The 26335-nt window shown below is 40.3% G+C and overlaps 1 protein-coding gene across 1 annotated transcript; it reads right to left on the bottom strand.

The window, feature by feature from the left end:
- Positions 1-9021: 9021 nt before the first annotated feature.
- Positions 9022-16792, bottom strand: mboat4 (membrane bound O-acyltransferase domain containing 4). The gene is made up of 3 exons (XM_048243365.1): positions 16674-16792; positions 11691-11915; positions 9022-9961 (listed from the first exon to the last, which is right to left on the bottom strand). The coding sequence occupies exons 1-3, from the start codon at positions 16790-16792 to the stop codon at positions 9022-9024; spliced, it is 1284 nt and encodes a 427-aa protein (XP_048099322.1).
- Positions 16793-26335: the final 9543 nt, after the last annotated feature.

Below are 26335 nucleotides of genomic sequence, written 5' to 3'. Positions count from 1 at the left end.
TCCTCTATTCTGTATAGGTGAATCAAGTGAACAGCGGATACATTTTGGCCTGCACTATTAAGGGAAACAAATTAAACACCATAAATTATATATTTTCTAAAAGCATATAACCTTTAGATGTTATATAACACCAATTAGGACATGACCCATCTTCGTCCATGCAATGCACAATACATTGCCCTCTATTCTGTATAGGTGAATCTAGTGTAAAGTGGATACATTTTGACATGTACTGTCTATGGAAAACAGATTAAACACCCTATATGTTTTCTGAAAGCATATCACTTGTAGATGAGATATAACACCAGTTAAGACATGTCTTATCTTCCTCCATGGCATGGACAATACATTGCCATCTATTCTGTATAGAGGGTTGAACTGTGGTCAACTTGGTAGGTGGAGGTTTAATATAGTTGGAATGGCTGAACAGTTAAATAGGTTATAGTTTAAATGGTTTAACAGTGAATTATTGTAGTGAGGACTTTTATTTTGAAACAGTTGTGGGCAGAGGAAACAGTTGAACAGATTGTACAACACCTGGAACAACATTCTAATTGTATCAACCAACATAGCAACCAACCTGATTACCCTATCAACAGCCTCGCAAACATGTAAAATACCCAAGCAACAGCCTAGCAACTACTTCCACAGTTACAACCTAGCAACCAATATAGCAACCAATGAGAGTAACCTAGCAACAAGTATAGCAACCACCATAACTACCCTAGCAACATCCTAGCAACCATGTTAAATACCTTAGCAACAGCCTAGCAACCATGTCAAATACCCTAGCAACAGCCTAGCAACTAAGACTAGCTAAGACTAAGACTAGCTAAGACTAATTTACTAAGGTAAGGTTCTCGGCCCTACCAACATGCTGGTTTATTAGCTGACCCATCACTAGCCCGGCAGTCATCATTGCTACAATTAAAATTGCTGTAGATCATATCTATAAAAAGCTCCGAAAACTCAGAATCTGTAACCAAGACATACAATTCTGTAAACAAGAGCACTGTTACCTATGCTAAGATCTTATAAAAGTGTTTTACAAAGATCACATTTCAAATGTGTAAGCATTTAAAGGGAAACTTTGCAGGATTTCTCTCTCTGCTGGAGAAATTGTGCATTATGCTATTTCAAACTGTGGGAAAAGGTGACGATAAAGCACATGGATTTGTTTACAAGCTAGCGAACGGTTAGCATAAGTTTGGCAGAACTATGTGGATGTTACAAGGTAAGAAACACGATTTAAAACGAGTTTCTTGTTTCTCACTTCTCTTTCCGGGATGGTAGTCTCAATGTTGCAAGGTTGGTTTTCCGCCTGGGGACGCTAGGCGCAGCGGGGAAAGTCAGCATTTTTCACCGGAACAGGTCATTTAACCATCCAAATGATTTCTAAACGGGTTTATTACGTTGAAATAGTTGCCAAGTTCCTCTTTAACTTTGTATTTTACACAAGGTTCTTCTCATTTTTGATTCTCTCAGTTTCGATCTCAGCTCAAAGATTCTCAATTGAGTTTAGGCATGAATTTGACAGCAGAAGAGCAGAAGCACTAGTGTATGAGGCAGGCACGGCACCAGGATTCCAGTTTTAGATGGGCCAGGGCCCAGTTCCCCGAAAGCATCTTAAGCCTAAGAGCGTCGTAAAGTCCCTCTTTCGAACGTCTTAAGATTTGCCGACTGTTTCCCGAAACCATCGTAGCTTAAAGCTGCCGCGGAAAACACTCCAGATCACGAGTGCTCCAGAGTACTTCAATTACCGGCTAAGAGCGTCTTAACAGTACTTCTCACTGAGGTCACCAACAGGACATACAGAGGAATTACAACTTAGAATACATAATCCAACGTATACGTTCCCATTCTTTATTGTGTTTACCTGTGATGAATCAGATTTTAGCGTGCAAAATAGCCTACATTTAATGGTCATAATAATGTGATGAAAAGCGGACAAAAATGCAATCAAGTTATTAAACGAGACGTTGCCAGAATAGTTTGACATTATCTTTGCTAAGTGAAGGCTATATTTTATTAGGCCTATGAGGTAAAAAGCAGAGAAAGCAACATGTGGTTTAGTCTGTGCATCAAAATCTAAGCCTAGGCCTACACATTTCCTCACTTTCTTACTCGACTTCTTTCTTATCTTCAAACGTGTTCTTAAGTGACACCGCGAAAAATTATTGCATGGTGCAACAATCTAATCTTAAAATAATTAAAATGATTTATGTCTGTGTGTGGTATATAACCTACTTGGGATGCTTACATGCAGATGTCAAAGTATTTCCATTTTCGTATTGATGTGAATTAATGTGTAGATCCAAAGTTTAAATGGTAGGCCTATAGCTGTGACGTGCAGTCACCTGACATCACCGTCAAATTAGAGTACATTTCAGAACTATTAACGTGGACAGCTCCCCTTAAGAGCATCTTAGGAGCAGTGCACGCGCGTTCACACTAAGAGCATGTTCGGGAAACAGTCAGAAAAACCAAATGAACGATCGTAAGATGAATCGTAGAAAACCCTCTTAAGAGCGTGTCTCCGTCGTTATCGGGAAACTGGGCCCAGACCAATTGTGGGTGGGCCTTAAAAAAACTTTATCAAATCACTGTTTAACCTAATAAAAATGACAATGACTAAAAATATACTGTTATATTATTTGTTCTTACATAATAGAGATTTGAATAGCTTGATGCTCTTTAAATAGTTTGTTGCATCGTAAAAAGGACGGACGTACCTATCCTCGATCACTGTCCTTGGTTCTGACCAAATAAGAGCGCTTTGGAATCTCCATTACGCACCACACCTGCTGGCTGTGCTTTAGCGCATCTCTCGAATAGACCTAAGGCCTGTAGGCTGTAAAAGTGGGAATCTAATATTTCCCCCAAACATAGTTTAGTTCTGCTTGTATAACATGAGGTCGAATATTTCATTTGTTTTAGGTTTTCAACATTACAGATCAATCACACTGCCCGACAATTTCAATCAATATGCAGGGCAGTTGAAAACATTCGTTGCTTAGCCCATAGAGTCTAAACGGTTTTCATAATTCCCATTTTGCCCGACTTGCTGCTCACTTTTCATAAATTAATCCACTGACTCAAGCCTTATTTGCACCACATGTATTGAATATTATGGACAATAATATTTTGACAATTAGAGGATGTAATGACATTTAGCTATCTTGACATTTTCTGTTTGCTATTAGAAACGAACTGTGGCTAGCACTTTTAAGATGTGTAAGAAACAACACAACACGGAGCTATTAGCAATGGTGGCACATTTATTGTTTGTCTGAATTAGACACAAGTTTGAATGTTTGTCAACCGATAGCTACCGATTCGCGTTCATCTCGTCCTCTCGTTCCAGCTTCTGAAGGTCCGGTGGCAAAGGAGGGCCGACTGGATCGCATGGACTGTTTATTGTTTCCGGGCGGTATTGGACCGTTCCATTAGGTTAATTGATTGTGGGGGTATTTCGAGACGGAACTGATCAAGCCGCATCAACGATTAGTCTTTCCACATGTAACCAAGTTTATTATTTAACAATGTATTTAGCTCATTCTGCTAGTGACAAATGATATATTTATGCTTGTGGCCCAGGGTCTGTCTTGTCTATTGTGTGTTAATTGATTGTTTAGTGTTTACCTGTCTATGTTAAATGGTGCTGGCCACCAGGTATATGTTCCCCTCTGTCTTGTCTTATCTGGCATATGTGATGTGTAGGCTACTGTGAGTACGATGACTGTTACGATGCTGCTGTATTTTGATTAGAAGCTAAAGTAGATCTTTCATACTGGTTCAATCTCGCAAGATTAGATGCTAAAGCAGATTTTTCATACTGGTTCAATATCGCAATTTTGGAAGATTATTAACATTTTGCTGTGCATTTTTCTATGGACTCTTCTGCTTGGTTGTTCGAGCCAAGCCGAATAATAAATTACTGTCCATCTTCACTACTGTCTCTGCTTCTTTGGCCACACCCACATTTGTTAATGGTAACTTCCGCTCGGTTCCATTACAACTGGTGGCAGCGGTGGGATGGCCATTAGAGGACAGTAGATTATACCCCCCTGGTGGACATCGCTATGGCACCAAAGGAAAAGGGTACTCAGCACGAGGCGGGGGCTGCCGTAGGAGAAGAGACTAGTAGCGAGGAAACCGAATTGGCTAGTGTGGCCGAGGATGCCTCCCTGCGGGATCTGCAGGACCTCATCCGCACCCACCTGGCGCAGCAGCAGGCCCGGGAAGGATGTATGAAGGAGGCATCACAACAGTGGAGGGCGATACAGCATCAATTCAGTCTTCAGGGGAGGTGCATGAGAGGACCACCCCGGACCTTGGAGATGCCCAACCCAGCTCCGAGCAATGTCCCAGACGTCTTTGTGTCAGCTCGTTGCAACGCCCGGCCCTGGATGTATGCCAGATGGAAGAGGACCAGAGTCCAACAGACCCCACCATCAACCACGTTCCGGGGGAGAAGAACATCACTCCTCTCCCACCTGCCGATGTGAGACCAGAGGTGGGGGGGTGTGTGATGGTCTAGCTACGACCGCACATGACTGGTGAACTGTCAGCACTCGTCCTCTACACATCAGCTGATATTTGTACACACAACACGTACACTCGTACATGGGCCATTGCTATGTGGCTAGCACTTTTAAGATGTGTAAGAAACAACACAGAGCTATTAGCAATGGTGGCACATTTATTGTTTGTCTGAATTGGACACAAGTTTGAATGTTTGTCAACCGATAGCTACCGATTCGCGTTCATCGCGTCCTCTCGTTCCAGCTTCTGAAGGTCCGGTGGCAAAGGAGGGCTGACTGGATCGCATGGACTGTTTATTGTTTCCAGCCGGTATTGGACCGTTCCATTAGGTTAATTGATTGTGGGGGTATTTCGAGACAGAACTGATCAAGCCGCATCGACGATTAGTCTTTCCACATGTAACCAAGTTTATTATTTAACAATGTATTTAGCTCATTCTGCTAGTGACAAATGATATATTTATGCTTGTGGCCCAGGGTCTGTCTTGTCTATTGTGTGTTAATTGATTGTTTAGTGTTTACCTGTCTATGTTAAATGGTGCTGGCCACCAGGTATATGTTCCCCTCTGTCTAGTCTGATGTTAGTCTTGTCTTATCTAGCATATATGATGTGTAGGCTACTGTGAGTACGATAACTGTTACAATGCTGCTGTATTTTGATTAGAAGCTAAAGCAGATCTTTCATACTGGTTCAATCTCGCAAGATTAGATGCTAAAGCAGATTTTTCATACTGGTTCAATATCGCAATTTTGGAAGATTATTAACATTTTTCTGTGCATTTTTCTATGGACTCTTCTGCTTGGTTGTTCGAGCCAAGCCGAATAATAAATTACTGTACATCTTCACTACTGTCTCTGCTTCTTTGGCCACACCCACATTTGTTAATGGTAACTTCCGCTCGGTTCCATTACAGAAGGTAACCTTCATGTTAAACCTGCTGCATGAAGAAGAGTGACTTCACCCGTGTCCGCTTGTTTGTTAAATAGTCCATCTCATCTCAAAGTTTCAATGCGCGATCGGAATAATGGTTTCATATTTGTTAACTGTACAAAATACATTCGGGCTGAAGCCCTGGCAAAATCAGCTGGCGACTACCCCTCGGGCACAGAACTTGTTCATTGACAACGTCATCTGTCATGTAAAACATGCTCCAAGAGAGCTCATAAAGATCAATCACACCCATTAGGCCCTTTAATGCAAATCGGATCAATGATCACAATATCAACAACGTTTGCTGCATTGCAAAAAAAAGCATTTCAGAAGCTATTATTAAGCCATAGAGATGTGCTACATGTAGGTGTTATGGATCTCAGCTCTCCATCTCCTGGTTGCAGCGATACAACGAGACAGTTTGTGCACGTTTAAGGTACCTAAACAACGACTGTTGCAGCACTGTCCTTTACTGGAAATTATTTTCACACTTTCAGATCACTTGGAGCTAGCCTAGCATACCGACAAGCTAGATCCGATCCAGAACCTCACGTATCTGCTGAACTTGCACAGAAACATCAGCTTTTTAAAATAGTTTTGAAAATTAAACATTTAGACTATTTTAGCACAGATTATGAGATTATTTTAATTTAATAATTATTGACAAAATTAAAATATATTAAGTTTTTTTTATTTATTTTTTTTAAGAAAAGTTTTCTTAAAACCCGTAGCGCCGTGCCTGGTATGAGGCCTTCCAAGATGGGAAACGTATGGTAGAGGGTTGTATGATGGACAACTATGTCAAGGTCAAGGTCACAGTAGTCTTTATTATATTTGAGGGGCTATTGTTGTACAGCTATCACTACAACAATACTTTCACCAAAAACAAAGCTCACAGAACACCCAATCCACAGGCAACCCGGAAACATACAGAAACATATAAAAATACATAATTACACAAACGTTCTCATGAGGGGACATAGCAGTGGGAACAAATACATTTTTAAATCTATCTATACATCTGGCATCTATATATCTGTGCCCCAGGTTCTGTCATTGAGTTTTGTACTTGTTTGGGGCAGCTGTGGCCTACTGGTTAGCGCTTCGGACTTGTAACCGGAGGGTTGCCGGTTCGAACATGGCATGGCTGAAGTGCCCTTGAGCAAGGCACCTAACCCCTCACTGCTCCCCGAGTGCCGCTATTGCAGACAGCTCACTGCGCTGGGATTAGTGCGTGCTTCACCTCACTGTGTGTTCACTGTGTGCTGAGTGTGTTTCACTAATTCACGGATTGGGATAAATGCAGAGACCAAATTTCCCTCATGGGATCAAAAGAGTATATATACTTATACTTATACTGTTTTTACTGCACAATCTAACAACACCCTCCAGTCTGTTTCAGCTTTCTGCAGTAAGTGACCCAAACCAGTAAATTAAGGGTTAAAGGGCACTTTAAGCGTTGTAACACGGTATCTAAGCTAAAACTTTTTTGGCCCATACAGCAAACATCACCTCACCATCCGCTAGCTGCCTGTGCCCTGTATACATTGTAAAAAAACGCGGTCTCTGTTGACAGCCCAGGCTCAAAAAAATGCAACAAAACAACCTTGTCCAACCTGGACAATAAAAACATAACAAACTGTTCCAGCCAATCACCGACGAGATGCACGTTTAGGAGAGTTTCAATTGAGGGAGGGGCAGGGAGTAGCGAGCTAGCTCTATATTTTGTTTGAATATCAACAGAAAGTGACGTTTCCCAACATTGCTTAGAGCGCCTTTAAAACAGATATCCTGGCTGACACCAAACCTATTCTCAGTTGAGAATTGCATGGGACAATTTCAGTTCAGTTTTTCCCGGGTTTCTTCTGTATTACAAGGTCATCTCCCGGCGCCCTCCCGTTTTATTTCTCCTGGGAAAAATCCCGTGAGTTGCATGACCAAACTTAATTTTAAAATCACTGATCTATTCATCTAAATTAGAAAGCGGGTGCACACTGCACCGCCACAGAGTCTCACAAGCAAGCGGTCTAGTTGAATAACCTAATTCACAACTATCTGATTGTTAGAGAAGAAATTTGGTGATTAACACATCACATAATTATTGAGTGTTGTTGATACACAATAGGAAACTTGTGTCCTCGGAACATAATCTGCCGGCAGCTTTGGAGTTTTGGAGGTGGTGGATACATAACTGGCCTGCGTATCTGCATTTCGGTCGTTGCTTTTACCTTACCGAAACAGTGTTGTAAAGAGTGTATAAAACATGTGTAATAGGCAAACACTGATTCTGTGCAAACACTAAGACCCACTATCATCCTATTTTTAAAAAAGACCTACCAGTGGGCATTGAAAGAAAGTGGAATAGAGCATTACAGTATGTACAAAATTCCAATGTGGTTTGATTTTCTGCATTTCTCACTAGTGAGTCACTTGGACACTAAAAGTATGATTCTACGTAATGAGTCTGTATATCTGTATTGTCCCTGTGTATATCTGTGTGTGACTATTATTACTTTGCAGTGTTTCACTGTTCTGCATGGCTACGTTAGTAGCTATCTGCTCTGGATTGCCAGGTTGTCACTAATCAGAGTATGATTCAGTGTAGTCCACGTGAGATGGGATGACCAACGCCTCCTGTTGTGTTCGTGGTCAAATGTGACCGATTAACAATTCTTTTCGCTCAAAAATAATGTTAACTTATTCTGACTACCATGAGGCTCCTTTGCTTTGGGCATCTGAACACACAAAACAAATTTTGACAATTTTTATAACAATTTGAGTGTTTTATTTAACTTTAGAACACCCATGTGTATTTCCGGTCAAAAATGACAGGCCATTAGAAATGAATGGGTGAGAAAATAGTCAGTGTATAAAATTGGGTCCAGGCACAAATTTATTGATCAGATGGACTGTATATGTGCTTCTGTACATTAACACACACACCCTCACTCCCTCCTCTTTGCTTATATGCCAGCCCCCACTGGAACCTTTCCCCAAAATAATCTTCCCCTTTCTGACTTGCATGAGCTCAGATCAGTGAGGCCTGCAGGCCATAAATAGCAAATGGAAGTGCAAAACTGGTTATATCCAAGTTGATGCAAAGGTCTATCACAACATTAGATGATAATATGTGTGCTACTATGGATTTATAACAAGTTATAATGTAGCAGCCATTTTTGACTGGGAACACAAAACTAGTAAACATAAAACGAACACAACAGGAGGGCTAGTTTGAGCAGTTGATGGATTTTTAGGTGAAGTCATGCTGTCTCTCTCTTGATGTGCATCATTGTAAATAAAACCCTGTTCTTGATTTTTAATACCATTGGTCGGACTGGGTCTTCATTCATCTGTGGTATCAAAATTACCATCAGCATGCAATTTGGCAACAGGGTTTCTAAAGGAAAAGGCATGTTTTTTGTACAGCCACTGCACTAGTGCCTTATAATTACAGTACCTCTTCACCAATACATAAGATGTTAGGACTTATAAATGCCCATTCCTCCTCCTCCTCCTAGCAGCAATGTATTTATTCACTAATGTAGATCAACATGATGAAAGTGCTGCTGATAAACAAACTGTGAGGATATAGATAAGAGAAGAGATGCTAATATAATTCATACAAAAGGACCATAGTGTTACTTGCCCAAGTTCGATGGTGATAATAACACATGCCATGACCATCTGGGTCTGTATCCAGCTTAAACATCTGTATACCTTCCTTATCCATGGTGAGGTTAGCCTTGGACTCAAGTGATTATGAAGTTGATAATCAGCCTTCACACTGACTGCCCAGAAAAAAAAGCCTTTCACCTGACCTGGATGAAGACCATGCCAGAGGGCTGAAAAACCAAATGTTAATCCCAAGGGGAAAGTCTGGCATCTCTGGTAAATAAGCCTTCGCAACCATGCAGCAGTTGTGCCATTCCATCGGCGGGTAAACTCAGACAATCGGCATGATGTCTCTGTGGTCCATAGTTCCCCATCTGATAGACTATTCCAGCACTGGAAACCAGTCAGGTGGTTACCACAGAAACCAAGACCAATGGCATTATTCAGACATTCACTTAGGGCCCAGTGAGAATAGTAGGTTATCTTCAAAACCAATGACAGACTCCACATCCAAAGTAGACCACTAAAGAAATTCAGATTTACTGAACTAGCTTTGAGAAAAAATATTAGTACGTATTTAATGACTTCTAAGATGAAAACCCATAAAAGTCTCATAGAAACTCTGTGTAGAGGAGAGGGTGGAGGATTTTGTTGAATGTTCTGCACAAAAGACATAAAATGGCCATATGGACAGAGAGGACCACCAAGCAAACAAACAAATGAGAGAGTGTAGCACGTGTAAGGGAGGAGGTGAGAAGCGTAGATCCTTCCTTTGAATCTGGGGTAAAGAATCACTTTTCCCTCTTCAAGATCCATGGAAACAGAAGTCACTCGTTGGGTAAGCAGCATCAAGGAGGACAACATCAGTAGAAATCTAAAGTGAAAAAATATTATCAAGATCTAATGTCATGATGTTTTCCCATAATTAATAAGGCAGTGAATGCACACACTCAGTGAATGCTTCTTCATATTTATATTTTATATAGATTCATAATTTTGTCCCACCCCTGGTGAATAGTTAGCTACAGTACAGTAACATTGAGTAAAGATTCTGAACATACAGTATTGTGAATTGTCATACAGCAATACTGCTGATTTATTTCAAAACTTTGATCAAATCGCTTTCAGAAGGCTAGATGTCACAATAGTAACGCTATAATAAACCTTTGGTGAATGTAACATCACCCTCTAATAATTAGTAATAATCTAATAATTTCACTGCATTTATAGGCTACCTGTATAATGTATGTGACAAATAAACATTTGATTTGATTTGATTTGATTTAATATAGCCTTCATGGAAAATGTCAATTCAACTAGTGTAACATCAAGTTCGATGTGAGGTTGTTCAACAATCTTCTAGCAAGACCTGGAAAACATACTGACCAGTGATCATTTGAGCATACTGTTAAATAAATTTGACATATTTTCAGTGTGAAATGCCGAAGTTTGAACCGCTTTATTTACGCATTGGTTCTAAACTTCGGTTGGATACAGAAAGCAGCCACATAGCTTAATAGTTCACGCTGAAACCTAATAATTTAATTTAAATGTTACTAAAACGATTATTAAATGTGTAGGCAACTCCTTTGCCACTGGTGTTGACTGTCTTGCCATGTCTTGAATGAAACGTCATAAATGTATTGAATCTTCGGCAGTTGATTAGGCCACAAAGCTACACCTGATGTACACTCTATTTCGGGGGGAAAGAAGGGTGGGTTTGTCGTCAGAATTTGAATGAGCCCACCAAATGGGACAGCACTAGTCACACCACTATGATGCAACCTGTCTACAAATCTAGACTTATAGCCATGCAGCAGAGACTTTCTAATGAGGAGACACAGCACTGAAAAAATCCTCCATAGAAATGCATGGGGTTAGTTTGTAACGCCAATATGGCAGTTGTCTACACATATCCCACCCCTTCCACGGCAAAACGTCGACATGTGAATACATTGAGCCAATCATGTGGTGTGTTGTGAATACACTAAACCAATCATGTGTTGGGTTGTGAATACATTGAGCCAATCATGTGGTGTGAACTCGCCGCTAGAGCAAGGTTGGTGTCGTGAAGCCTTGTGCACGTTTATTTCTGCCAAAATAGATGCCCAATAAGTGTTGCAATATGGCCGCCGAGTAGAGGGACTTGCCTAAAAGAACTTCATGCAGTCCCTGAAACGGAACACAGTGACTGAGTGAGCTTGTAGAAACTGGTTGTCATTGCTGAAGTCTTTTATTTTCATTTTTGGTCAGCTGATAAAAAGGTTGATGTCACTATGAGATTTTCATCTTGTTTATGTTTGTCATTGTCAATTAATAATAAGTAATACTAATAATAAGTATTTCTGTATATTGGCACTAATATTATACACATCTTTAGTTTATTTTTACTTGATTTTAGTGTTTATTTCTGCACATCATTATGTTCACTGTATATGCACTGGAGGTATTTGATTATCTCTGCATCACATTGGCAATATGTTTTTCTGTTTTGCTTAAAACATATTTATGTGGGTGATATTGGAAGAGATTGTATATGTACTGAGAGGAATCCCCTTCGCCACTGATACCAATTTTAGAATTTAATTAAATATTGATCATACCTAGGATCTGCAGGTTCTTCTTGCCAGTGAAGCCTGAAAAGTAGGAGCATATGCCAAAAGGATTGCCATAACATTTGAACTATAAAAATCCTCCGGTGTATTTTTTGTGAGTCCACAGAATAAATCAGCAATGTAGACATTATCACAGAAACAAACAGGACAGCACTATACCAGCCCATGCTTATAACAGCAAGTGAAAAACCTCCAACACCCAGGTAGATGTACCTGAAAAGAGAGGTGATATAAAGTTTAACTATGGGAACATCATAGGAACAAGAACTCTTCTTTACCAAAAAGTGTATTAAAATATTATACGTGTTCAACAAGACCATAAGAAATTGTTTTGCCACATTGAGGACTATGAGGATCAATTTTCTGTATTTCAGAAAATATTTAAGGTTTAGACTAGCTAATTACTCCAGGGGGTGTGTTGCTTAACTTTCTATATCCCAAATGCACCCAACATAAGTATTTTTTGGAGGTTAAGAGGTTGAACAATTTTGTCACTTGAACTGGACACAATGTAAACAGAAAACAGCAGCAAAGTTTAACAATTTTTTTTTATCATTAATCAAACTGACACACCGGAGAAACACTGGTCATTAACAGAATGAAAATCAGCAGCAGACAGCAGAAACAACTTTGAGTCCAACCACAATGAAAGTGCTATTTCTGGAGGACACTCACAGGGGGATGTAATTTTACACTTTACTCCTTACGATACAAGTGTTCATAGGCGTAAAGGTGCTGTACTACTTAAGTTTTTAGCATCAAACATTTCAATTCCGGGTAGATTTATTAATTTTTACAATTGGTATACTAAAATTCTGAGGAACCCTGGAGGCTTCAACAAGGTTCATTTATGTGTATATTGATAGAATGTGCGCTCGTTTTACTAAATTGTGTGCTCATTTCACAAAATCGTGTGCTCATTTTACTAAATCATGCTCTCATTTTAGTAGATTGTGCACTCAATTTACTAGTACGCTCATTTGACAATTTAGTGAAATGAGCACACTATTTACTAAAATGATCGGACTATTTACTTAAATTAATGCCTCCCCACACACACACACACACCACACAAAGTAACGCGCTACTACTGAAAATTTGGTAACAAAACGTAGTTCCTTTTTCAATTCGGTGCAACGTTACTTTTCCCAGGGACAGATTTGACAGCGACACTGCTTTCTCAGCTGCGCGCTTGCGCAACGCTAACTTTTGAGGGATGGAGGTATTCCCATTACTTCAAACTCGTTGAGGAATTTGAATAATAATAATAATAATAATAAGCTTTATTTGTATAGCACCTTTCATACACAGCATGCAGCTTAAAGTGCTTTACATTTGGAGCATGTACTGTAACACAACAATAACAGAAAAGAGTCAGTCATTATCAGTCATTCCTCTTCGTTGCTGTGGTCGTTTATGATCCAATCAGCAATCAGAAATATAGATAAGAGATGAGAGAGATCATCTCCATCTCCATGAGAGATGAGGAAGATGGTGGACTTGAGATGAAGATGGCGGACTTGAGAGAGTAGCAGCGCACAGCTTACACCCCCAGCTTGCAGCTCTTTAAATGTTTGATCCATTTACTTCCGTTTATTTCCCGACAATTAAACAATGATGTCTGAACATATTTAGCCAATTAAGAAAAGTCTTTGAGATTTGAGACGCTCACCTGCACAAGATTTGAGACGCTCACCTGCATAATCAGATTCATCTGCAATGACCGCGTCTCAGTCAAAAGAAATGGGCAAATTACAATAATGCAAGAAGAATTGGACTCAAACAAAAAACTCTCAACAGAGGTAACTAACATATCTCGGCAAATTGAGAAAATCGACGTCCTTACGGGCAAAGTAGATCAGATGGCTCAAACAGTTGCCTCGTTTGACCAAAAATATGAGGTAAGCGTGCGCTTTATTTGAAATGCAGCATATGTGTGTTGTTTAATAACTTTCAAACAGTAGAGGCTGTTCCTAAAACATAGCCAAAGGACGTATTCTTGCTTTAGTATAGGCCTACATTTTAGGCTTATTCTCAAATTCAGATTGTGTTAGGGGACGAGATTATTAGCCAATTTCAATCGGACAATTTGACCGGAGAGATTTAATTTTGTCGGACATTTTATTTTTTTTCCGGCCAATGTTCTGGCAAGTACCGGGCAACGGATACCCTGATAGACATTATAATCATTATGATACATTTTACATTTACGTTGCGTTTACATCTTTTTAAGGTATGTTAAAGTGAGGAGACCTGCTTCTGGACATGGGGTTTTCCAGGCACCGATTATATATCATTTCGAATGAAAACAATTCATGAGGCAACATGAATTCATGTTTTGTTACCCTTGTCCTGATTAAGATTTTGAGTAGTTTTTTCAAATTAATATTGTGCATATTTTTACCCCAAAACCTTGTTTTAACTGGCGGACATGTTTTGTCCCAGATCTTAAGAATCACTGGCCTAACGTTACTGCAGTAAAAACCAAGCATATCAGATAAACATTCTAAGGTTTATTTCGGCTTTAAGAAGAAATTGGAATTATATTTAATGTGAAAATCATCTTATCATGATTACACAAACCACAAAGCTGAAACCATAAGCATTGTCGTTGTAAGAAGTGAAGGGAATCAAGTCAAGTAACGCATTTGTGTCTTGTAGCAAGACACTGCGCCATCTGGTGGACAAACTATGAAACGCCAATCCTGGAAATGCAGCCTAAATTAAGGATCAATATTCGATTTTCCTTGACTGAATGAAAAAATATTTATTGACCGTTATAAATGCCGAAACGGATAGTTTGGAAAATGCCTAACATCAGCCAATAATAGCGGCCCTCCGATAAATCAGTCGGGCTCTAGCATCCACCGACGGAAACATAAATTGGCGCCTATGGATGGAGAATAGAGTAGGATATAGAGACAAATTGACTAGCTTGATTTATTTTTGCTGAGAGAATGTGCAGGACTGAACGACGGCAATTTTGACATCATTAATTGATATCACATCGTTGTGCAGTCAGAGCATTATTTTGCTCCACCAACTCACCAGATATCGCATTATTTTGCTTTTCAGTGCATTATTTTGCTCGACCAACTCACCAGATCAGTTACAGTCTGAGTTGACTGCTTTTTCAGACAGCTGCAGGCAGAACTGCCTCGACCTAAACATCACCAAAACAAAAGAACTAATAATAGACTTCCGCAAAGCCCCCTCCACCATCCCTACTCTGACTGTCAATAACCAGCCCATAGAGAGGGTTGACTCATACAGATACCTCAGGACAATAATTGACCATAAACTCAACTTTAAAACAAATACTGAATTCATCCACTCCAAGTGCAACGTCTCTTCTTCCTCTGTAAACTCTGCAAACTCCAGGTCCACCAATGCGTTCTGACAGCATTCTACAAATGCTTCATTGAATCCACTATCACCTTCAATATCACTTCCTAGTTTGGAGAACTGTCCAACATCTACAGAAACCCACTAAACAGAATCATCAAACTGTGCAGCAAAATAATTGGACAACAGCAGGAAGTTGTATACAATAAAAGGACTGAACAAAAAGCAACACAAATCACCCTGGACATCACACACACTCTACACAGCCAGTACTGCCTCCTACCCTTAGACCCGTAGAGCTCCTACGTTTCAAACAGAGCCCTGTCAAGCTTTGTTCCCACATCCATACGACTTTTTTTTTTTTTTTTTTGGGGGCTTATTTAGTCATTTGTGATTGTGTTTTAGTAAATCATGCACATGTTTTATGTTTTACTAAATAGTGCACACATTTTACTAAATTGTGCTTTCATTTATGAGTGCACAATTTAGTAAAACAAGCACACAATTTCTTAAATTGAGCATGAGTAAAATGACACCACAATTTAGTACAATGAGCACACATTCTTCTTGCACCTTCTGGACTCCATATTACTTTTAAGCCCCGTCTTCCAAAGAAGCTTTAACCTTTGAGATTTAAACAATACATTTGTGCAAAACACATACAAAAATGCTTACTAAAAAATGTAAAAAAATATTATTACTGAATTGCAGATACATTAAATGCTATCTATTCTATCTAGTACAAACAAACTTGACTATTAGAATCGAAGCTACTTGTCCCTTTTGAGTATTTTGCTATAGAACTGGTGATGCTGAAGGCATGAGTTCAAAGAACGCTGCAGGTCATCACAGCTAATATTATCTGTGATAACCAATAGCTTGCATTGCTTTTATACCTAAACTACACAATGTACCCGACAACCAGCTATATAATGTATGTAGGTATAAGGCATGTGCCCCTAGAAGGGGAACTTAGATAGTGCTTTTAACTAAATATAACTGAACTGATCTTTGGACTTTGTGCCCTTGTATTCTGAAAGCACTGTAAAGAAGTTGTCTAACTTCACTTGATTAGGTAACATTGCATTGCCTGTGAATGCTTATGGGCTTGTTTCATTGTAAATAAAGAACATTTCTGAAGGTTTTTCCTCTTTTGTATATTTTTGTTGAATCACAACTGAATTCATGTGCATTTGTATACAATTCATGTGTTTGTAGGTTCCAAAAAAGATACACAAGTTGTGGTTTCCTAATAAAACCAAATACATTTATAGTTTAAAAAAGAAGTGAGCGAAATATTTATAGCTATTTGACCACATTAAAGAGAACTTACTTTTCACCGGTGACCGTTCACTCTGCTTCAATAACATTCAAGAAATAGAATATTTCATCCCTCTTTAGTGTCCTCCTGGAACAACACTTCTATTGTATTTTGAATACACTTAAAGTTTTAAACTTAAAGATTAAATTTGCTGACCGTTTGTTCAATTGGTTACATGTTATGAATTTACATGACATTTATAAATTTGAAGAATGCAGCGTCATTTTGATCTCACTCTATTGGAAAAATAGAGTCTTGTCCTCAAAACTCTGCACGTATTACCTCAGAAAATAGCAGACACAAACCTTTGAATCAAGGATAGGTATCCCTTTGTTGCCAAGCAATAAAATATTAAAGCAAAGGGAATTGAGATGATTTGGTATATCAACTGTGCACTTCCACTAAAATCCCAAATTGATACCATGATAGTCTTTGTGCCTTAACAAGACATACAAGCTTTTAAATGGTGAAAAATGAGGGAAACACATTTTTATAGGTCAAGCCCAGTATCTTCACAGCATTTTACATCCATCTGTCACCACAGAAAAACATCTGCCATCTGGTATCTACATTCATGATAGGAACCCATTAAGATACCTCAGGTGCTCAGAAAAAAAGATATGTGTTTGTGCATGTGTCCTTGTACTGTTAATGGTTTATTTTAAAAGGTTAGCATTATCTCATAGTGAAAATGTACCAAAAATGCAGTAAAAACATACTAAACCTACTTTATTGGCCCCTATCTTAACTGTTTCTTTATGGTGTGAAAACCTTTGTTTTTGTTTTCAGTGTAGGGCTACTAAACCTAAATCATTCCTTTCCTGATAAAACAAAATTGTGAAATGTCATCAAAATCACTGCTGACAATATTTTTCAACAAACTTTGTCCACAACCTTTTTGTTGATAATTTTGGGTCTTTCAAGAGGAAAGACGTATCTGTTTAGTTTACACTTAATTAATTAAGGTGTATGAGTTGGTTTGTATATGTATGGTATTGTTTATTTTCATTATTGATCGTTGATATTGCATTGACATTATTGTTATTATTGCTATATTCCTTCATGAAGTCATACCAACTTTTTAAAACTCTTTACGGTTAATTTTTAACTTAATTTTTAATTATATTGTTTTAGTCGCTTTGGATAAACTAAAAGCAAAGACATCTCCAGATGTAAACGTTGCCAATATGTTGCATAGCCTACTCAATTGTCAGTAAACACAAAGTGGGCCTACATGACTCAACTCAATGAGTCAATTGTCATTTGTCTGGATGCCTGGATGTTCAGGAAGAGGTTATAACAGCAGCATGGCAATACATGGTGTCACTCTATGACAGGGGTGACTTTGGTGGTACTCTGCATGCGAGCCCATCTCTTTGTGAGCATCAAAGGAGACATGCGTTGCCTTTCATCAACAGAAGATGCCTTCCTATTACACCTTCCCTGAGCCCTGTATCAGTTGGCTGTGTGTAAGCGGGCACACATGGTTCAGCCAACCTACCCAGCTGCCACTGATTTTGGGAGAAAACTTGTCAATGGCAAATTGGTGGCAACCATGATGCTGAAAGAGGCAAAACCTTCGGAAGTCAAACATAGCAAATACTGCTGCTGCAAGAAAAGCATGTGTTCCCAAGGATGCTCCTGTGCAAGAGCCAATGTGAAGTGTGGCATTGCATGCCTCTGCACCGGGGACCCCAACAGATGTTGACCTTGCGCTTTAAGACAGGGACACGTAAGTAGGCCTGTGTCTGTGTGTGTGTGTGTGTGTGTGTGTGTTTGTGTGTGTGTGTGTGTGTGTGTGTGTGTGTGTGTGTGTGTGTGTGTGTGTGTGTGTGTGTGTGTGTGTGTGTGTGTGTGTGTGTGTGTGTGTGTGTGTGTGTGTGTGTGTGTGTGTGTGTGTGTGTGTGTGTGTGTGTGTGTGTGTGTGTGTAAGGGTGAAGGTCTGTCCCTGTCCCCAGAGCAGTATCTGCAGTGTGCCACCCTCCTAATTATCCCACCTCACAGGGACCTGCACCTAGTTAATTAAGTTATGTTAAATATTGTTTTTCCGTAAAAGTTGTAATAGTCATCTGAGACAATAATGAAAGTCATTTTGCTGTATTATATTTCTTGTATGACACATTTCCATTGGGAGAACAAGGTTATGTTGAAATTAAAAGACGCTTATGACACTTAATAATGTGGACATTAAAACCATGTTAAATATCCAGCATGTCTTTCGGAATTTTGAGAGTAGCCTAAAATTCTATTGAGGTTCTGAGCCTGTTGATCGCCAACTAGCAGTGAAATCATCACAGATCCAATGATTTTAGTTGAATTTTTAGCTTTTTTTCAGTGGAACGAGTATACTGTTTGGTGAAAAGAATGGTAGGCCTATATTGACTGAAGTCATAACTTGGTGGAATAGTTGATTGCCAATGAAGTAAAGATGAAAATATTGGAAAAAAGTGAGAAAATGCCTACATTTTGGCATTAAATTAATGCAAAATCATGTAGAAATGTATTTTAAGAGTTATTTTTTTCAGTGGATGTTGTCAGCACATGTGTTCTGTGTATCTGAATGCTGTATTATGAATGCAGTGATTATGCAGGAGGTCGTGTTTGTTTATCTTTATGTTTATATTTAAATGTATTAGCAGACACATTGTCCAAAACTACGTACATTATATTTTAATCAAGGACCAAACAAAACACACCAGAAAGGTAGCTCACCCCTCCTGTCAGTACTGTACAGAGAAACCCCATACAGGGAATAGGGTTTGTTTGGGGGACATGCTGCCCCCAATTTGTTCCTTTCCAGTTTTCAGAGCCTTGACTGCCAACCAGGTTTTTTACACTGTATTCACGGAATGGCCAGCTACCGGTTGTGAGGAGATGATTGCTGAATGTGACAAAAAATTGTATGAGCTTAATTTGCATACAATCGCTGACTGCACTTTTAATAAATAGATGGCTTGGGGTTTGCACTAACGGAAGCCAGCTAGCTTAGCTGTGCTTGTGGAACGTTGGTAGACCTCACTCCCCGACGCCTCAAGAGTGCTGCTGGCATGCGAGCCAGTAGCCTGGGCTATTGGCTCAATTGTTAGCGCGCTCGCCTCCCGATCCGAGGTGCTGCTGTTCGCGGGTTCGAGTCCGGGCGTGTGCAGGGCTGAATTGTGCAGGTTCAACACAACGCAGGTTACATACACACTGATAGTCTTTACCATATACACCACATTGCTGGGCCCAAATATCCACTTACATGGCTTCTCATATCACTGTTACGCAGTGTGTGTGTGTGTGTGTCACAATGTGTATTATATTGATGTACAGGTTGTGATCTATCTTTTTGTTTTGTTGATGTTTTTACTGTTGGATTTGAATTGTGCCCTGCCTAGGGACTGTAGATGTAAATTAGCCTAAGGTTAACTCTGGTACATTGCATCAAATGGCAAAATGCATGTCAAAAATTGTACCTAACAAATAAAATGAATGAATGAATGAATGAATGAATGAATGAATGAATGAATGAATACATGAATGAATAAATAAATAAATAAATAAATAAATAAATACAACGAACTTCACACCACAACATCAACATCATAGGTGACTGCTTAACTCTTGCTCTCATCAGGGCTGCCAGAAACGGGTGTCATGATTGATGACCAGCAGCACATCTGGTTTTCAATCAACTAAAAAGGGCACTGTTACACCTGCCGTAGTTAAAAGTTTAGGGGACATACAGAGACACAACCCATCAACTCCTCTCCACCCACCTCCCCCACTCCTCCCTTTGTTATCCAGGAGGCAGAGGTGTGCAAACTTTTAAAAAAACAAGGCCAGGAAAGCAGCAGGACCAGATCAGCTTTCCCCAGCTGTTTTAAGAAACTGTGCAGATCAACTGGCACCTGTCTTCACTGACATTTTCAACACCTCTCTGCAGCAGTGTGTAGTTCCACAGTGTTTTAAAGCCTCTACCATCATTCTGGTCCCGAAGACAACAAAAACAACTGGGCTTTACGACTTCAGGCCTGTTGCCCTCACTTCAGTGGCTATGAAGGTGTTTGAACGTGTGATACTCTGCCATCTGCAAACCTCACTTCAGTGGCTATGAAGGTGTTTGAACGTGTGCCACTCTCCCATCTGCAAACCTCACTTCAGTGGCTATGAAGGTGTTTGAACGTGTGATACTCTGCCATCTGCAAACCTCACTTCAGTGGCTATGAAGGTGTTTGAACGTGTGCTACTCTCCCATCTGCAAACCTCACTTCAGTGGCTATGAAGGTGTTTGAACGTGTGCTACTCTCCCATCTGAACGTGTGATAGGCTACTCTCCCATCTGAACGTGTGATAGGCTACTCTCCCATCTGCAAACCTCACTTCAGTGGCTATGAAGGTGTTTGAACGTGTGCTACTCTCCCATCTGAACGTGTGATAGGCTAATCTCCCATCTGAACGTGTGATAGGCTGCTCTCCCATCTGAACGTGTGATAGGCTACTCTCCCATCTGAACGTGTGCTACTCTCCCATCTGCAAACCACAGCATCACCGCTGATGGATCCCTACCAGTTTGCTTACCAGTCTAACAGATCTGTGGAAGATGCAATCAACCTAGGAGTTCACTCTATACTGCAACACCTGGAGTCAAGCAACACCTATGCACGCATGATGTTCATTGACTCTGCCTTTAACACCATTGATCCACTCATCCTTTTCTCTAAGTTACAAGCCATGAACATCAACTCAGCTCTGTGTCACTGGATACTGGACTTCCTGAGGAATAGAATTCAATCAGTCAAGGTTAACAATACAACATCATGCCCTCTGACCCTCAACACTGGAGCGCCACAAGGCTGTGTGTTATCTCCTCTTCTGTTCTCCATCTACACTAATGACATGAGATCTCACCATCACTCTGTCAAAGTATTGAAGTATGCAGATATGACACCACCATCATAGGCCTCATTAGTGACAAGAATGAGTCCCAGTACCACAAGGAGGTGAAATGGGCTATGGACTGGTGTACTGAAAACAAGCTCCATCTTAACGCCTCAAAAACTAAAGAAATGGTCGTGGACATGAGAAGGTGGCCTTGTCTATTATATGTGAACGGCCTCTAACCTTGACTGACTCCATGGTACATTAACACCACCCACCTTATCAAAAAGGCAAATCAGAGACTTTATTTCCTAAGACAACTGAAAAAGTTTCATGTCAACAAAACCCCTTTGGTGCTCTTCTACAAAGCCATCATTGAAAGCATCATCTCATCTTCAATCACCGTCTGGTATGGGATCTCTGACAGTCGCACCAAGAGAAAATTAGAGAGAGATGTCACCAAAGCCTCCAACATCACTGGTTGTAACCTTCCATCAGTCCACTCTCTGTATAGTATGCTTAACACAGCTTGAACCGAACAACCAAGATCATCAGGGATGCCTCACATCCGAGCCATGATCTCTTCCAACTTCTAGATAGATAGATAGATAGATAGATACTTTATTGATTCCCAGGGGAAATTCAAGGTCTCAGCAGCATACATACAAGACAAACACATTCTTTAACAGCAGAAGACTAATTAAAGTATATAATATAAAAACACAACTAAGCAGTAAGGACAGTAGAAGATAAAGAATATGCTAAATATACTAAAATACAAATTATACTAACACTTAATACAATATATAAAAATATACTAAAATACAAATAACAAAATTACAAATTATACTAACACTTAATCTAAATCAATTCTAAAAACAGTATCCACATAGTGGTGATTAATAAATCAGAGGCGCTTGCAATGACTGAGGCAGGGACTGAGCCTGTGAATAGTAAGGTATCTCTGTGCATAGTAAGGTATGGTAAGGTGCTCTAAGGTGCTCTGTGTGAATGAGTGTCATGGTGGTAGTGCAATGGTGATAGTGGTCATGGTGATAGTGCAAATGAGTAAGTCAACAGTGCAACAATGCATAAATAAAGTAAAGGAAAGTCTATATATCTATATATTTAACTATTTAAGAAAATGTATAAGTGTGGCCACAGTTCGGCTGTGGCATGGAGGGGGGGGTTATGCATATGTGCTAATGTGCTAATATAGCATGCAAACAGTGAGGCATAAAGACAGTGGTACAAGTGGCTAGTGGACAGACAGTACCAAACATGGGAGGGATGAAGAGGCAGACAGACTATGCAGAGAAGTCTATCTCTCCTCTTCCCTTAAGTGAGGCATTGAACAGTTCAATGGCCCTGGGGACAAATGACTTTCTCAGTCTGTCAGTTGTGCAAGGCAGTGAACGAAGTCTCCAGCTGATCAGGCTCTTCTGTTTAACAATAGTGCTGTGGAGTGGGTGACACTCATTGTCCAAGATGTTGATCAGTTTGTTCAGGGTCCTTTTGTCAGATAGTGAAGTGATACACTCCAGTTCGGCTCCCACTACAGAGCCAGCTTTCCTTACCAGCCTGTCAATTCGCCCCACATCCTTCTTCCTTGTGCTTCCACCCCAGCATACTACTGCATAGAAGAGGGGCTGGCAACAACAGACTGGTAGAACATCCTGAGGAGCTTACTGCACACATTGAAGGACCGCAGCCTCCTCAGGAAGTACAGCCTGCTCTGCCCTTTCTTGTAGAGTGCATCAGTGTTGGCTGACCAGTCCAGTTTATTGTCCAGGTGGAGACCCAGATACTTGTAGGTGCTAACCACCTCCACATTGACCCCATCAATGTGAACTGGTAGCAGAGTGGGCTTAGACCTGCGGAAATCCACCACCATCTCCTTCGTCTTTGAAGTGTTAAGTTGAAGATGATTGAGTTTGCACCATTGCACAAAGTCCTCCACCAGGCTCCTGTACTCCTCCTCCTGCCCGTTCCTGATACACCCCACAATTGCAGTATCATCAGAAAACTTCTGCATGTGGCATGACTCGGTGTTGTAGCAGAAGTCAGATGTGTACAGGGTGAACAGGACTGGAGAGAGCACAGTTCCCTGTGGCGCTCCGGTGCTGCAGATCACAGTGTCAGAGAGACAGTTCTTCAGTCTGACGAACTGTGGTCGCTCGGTCAGGTAATCTGTAATCCAGGTTACCAGGTTACCCTCAATCAGGTTCTGCCCTCTGGAAGACGCTACTACCCTTTTGAGATTTGCAACTCTATTTATTACTCTATTTATTTTATTTTATCCCCTCCCACTATTAACCCCCCCACCCCCCACCAGACTGAGCTACAAAAAATACCACCAACATTGTTGTGTGGCAATTAAAGTTTCTATTCTATTCTATTCTATTAGTTAAAAAGGTAAACACTAAAACCAGGAAATGGTCAAACGACCCAGTGTTTTATTAGATTTCCAAAATAAAAGCTCTGGGAGTCCTCGAAACCCCACAGCAACACACTAACCAACAGATAGAAAAATAAACACCCACCAATCTCGGGCGCACATTAGCCAGGTGCCTGCAACTACTCACACAGATTTTTACAGTCCACAACTACACTTTTCAAGTCACACAACCAAATGACCGCCAGTCTGCTGCTCGGCCCAAAGAGGTCCTCTGTACCTAGCTGAGGGTTTATTTAAAGGTGGCCCAATTAACCCGGTCAGGAGCCCTCACCTCCAGGCAATCAGGAGTAGGCAGAACCTGGACACAAAAGAGAACAGAACAGCAGATCATCCAAACCCGCTACAGCTGTCACAGGCACACATTACCCCACTTTTCATTGAGCTTCACTGGCTTCAAATTCAAGTCATTCAATAGCCTACACAATGATTGCTGGGTCTGCTACCACTGATTATAAAGGCTTATGTTACCCTTCATCCACTTCGTTCCTCCACACATGGCAATCCAGACTATTTTCATTAGTTGGTGGAATAATCTACCAAGTGCTACCTGAGCAGGGGCATTCCTCTCTATCTTCAAGAAGCTCTTGAAGATCCGATTCTTCCAAGAGTAATAATAAAAATAATAATAAGTTATCATCCTTGTACTTCCTTACCTCCTACTTCTTCTACCACTACCTCCCTTGACTACACTTTGACTAGTACTGCACTATCATTCTTCTTATACAGTTGCCTGACGAGCCAGACCCACATCAAGATCTAGAGTCTGGTAACTTATCATTGGCAGTGCTCAATCCGAGGGACGGGATAAACGGTTGTCTTTCAAATTTCCTCTGCACGCAATAGGATAGCTACAACTCATGAGTCCCGTGCATTTTTCCACCAGCAGAGCTAGTTGGCTAGTTGATCAAACTTTTGGCAATTTAAAAAAAGCTTAACTCGAGTCGCTATTCAAAGATCGCTGTTCACCAGCAGCAGCATCGATCTTCTTTGTTTTCAAGTAGCAGGAAATTCACACTCTATACATGATGTGATTGGCCTGATAGAAGTTTCATTTTTCCAGCTCGCAAGCCAACGGAGAGTTGCTAGACTACCCACTAGGGTGCGTCTAGATTTCTAGGCTACTTATACAGTGCAACCGAAAAGTCCATTTTGTCAAAGTAGCTCTCGGAGGAAAAAAGGTTTGCACTATAGAAAGAACTATTTCTTAAGAATTAATTTCATTGCTCTAATGCAAAAATATTTTTGCTCAATGGAAAGACAAGCATGTGTCAATAACAGTTAATCAACATTGAGTTGACAATATAAGTAAATATAATAAGAAAGCCTAAAAACTGATGTCATGATATAGTGGCCTATCCATGACCACAAAGAAACATCCCAAAAATGCTTTTGTCCAGCCTGTCACCATCCAATCGAAATATGTGGATATAAACTAGCTGACTATATTGTCCTTGCCTCATTTCCAACAAAAGAGTGTCCTGACCTCTGTATCATACTACTCCCCACAGATTGCTCATTTGTAGGAACTGGGACACAATTTGTGTAGCCTACCACATGTAACCACCCCTAATTCAGCACCATATCTTAATCCTATTGTCAGATGTCACACAGTTGTACTGAAACACAAACACAAGTCAGACTCAAAAGTATCAGAATTTGATCAGTTGATCAATATTTTAGAGTGAGATAATATCTTAGCATTTGTATAAGTATATATACTTTTTTGATCCCGTGAGGGAAATTTGGTCTCTGCATTTAACCCAATCGGTGAATTAGTGAAACACAAACAGCACACAGTGAACACACAGTGAGGTGAAGCACACACTAATCCCGGTGCAGTGAGCTGCCTGCTTCAACGGCGGGGCTCGGGGAGCAGTGAGGGGTTAGGTGCCTTGCTCAAGGGCACTTCAGCCGCAGCCCACTGGTCGGGGCTCAAACCGGCAACCCTCCAGTTACAAGTCCAGAGTGCTAACCAGTGGGCCACGGCTGCATTTACAGCATTTGCTGCTGTTAGGCCTGAATCATGTCTGCCATCATATAATTTGTGCTTGTTGTGCATGATCAACATTGCCTATGTAGATAAATGAGACATTCAGAAGCTGAAGATGAACAACTGAACTTTACTTGATATAATAAAGAACAACGAGAATACGCCTAGCCTATATAAAGTTCATAGCAGGCCTAACTGTTTTTACCTAATTAAAATCCAAGATTATCACATTTTCTGATGTCTAACTTTTATTGTTATCTTTTCTCTTTATCCTCACGCTGAACAGTGGCAAAAATGCAAATGCCTCCAAATCATCCAGCCTAATGCCTGCCACAGTCGTGACTCCGCTCTCACTGGTGCCATATTGCTTGATCATGTCAGATGTCATAACATCATTTATAAATATATCTAGGCTAAATCTATTTTTTTTTTTTAAATAACGTGCACATGATTTTGGGCAGGATAGCTTCTAAGTCCCATAATAAGGAGGCTCGTGAGTTTCCTCACAAGACAGATGTAGGCTGGTGAGATAATTAAAGTCATGGCCTTTTGATAACGTTGCGAACTCAAGACCCATGACGCCGAAAGAATAAAACTGGTTGACGACTAGAATAGAGTCTTCTCCTGCAGATTGCCGAACAATACAGCTATCTTTCGGG

This window comes from Alosa alosa, chromosome 5 (assembly GCF_017589495.1).
Source record: "Alosa alosa isolate M-15738 ecotype Scorff River chromosome 5, AALO_Geno_1.1, whole genome shotgun sequence".
Classification (NCBI taxonomy): Eukaryota; Metazoa; Chordata; class Actinopteri; order Clupeiformes; family Clupeidae; genus Alosa; species Alosa alosa.
Note: the sequence above shows the minus strand (reverse complement) of the source record. Positions and strands in the feature narration are given on the sequence as shown.

Coding starts and splice junctions, on each gene's coding strand:
- mboat4 (XM_048243365.1), bottom strand. CDS start 16,792: ATGGTATCAATTTGGGATTTTAGTGGAAGTGCACAGTTGATATACCAA. Junction 11,916..16,673: donor TACCTATCCTTGATTCAAAG/GTTTGTGTCTGC, acceptor CTCTCTTTTCAG/GTACATCTACCTGGGTGTTG. Junction 9,962..11,690: donor GAAGAACCTGCAGATCCTAG/GTATGATCAATA, acceptor TTTTCACTTTAG/ATTTCTACTGATGTTGTCCT.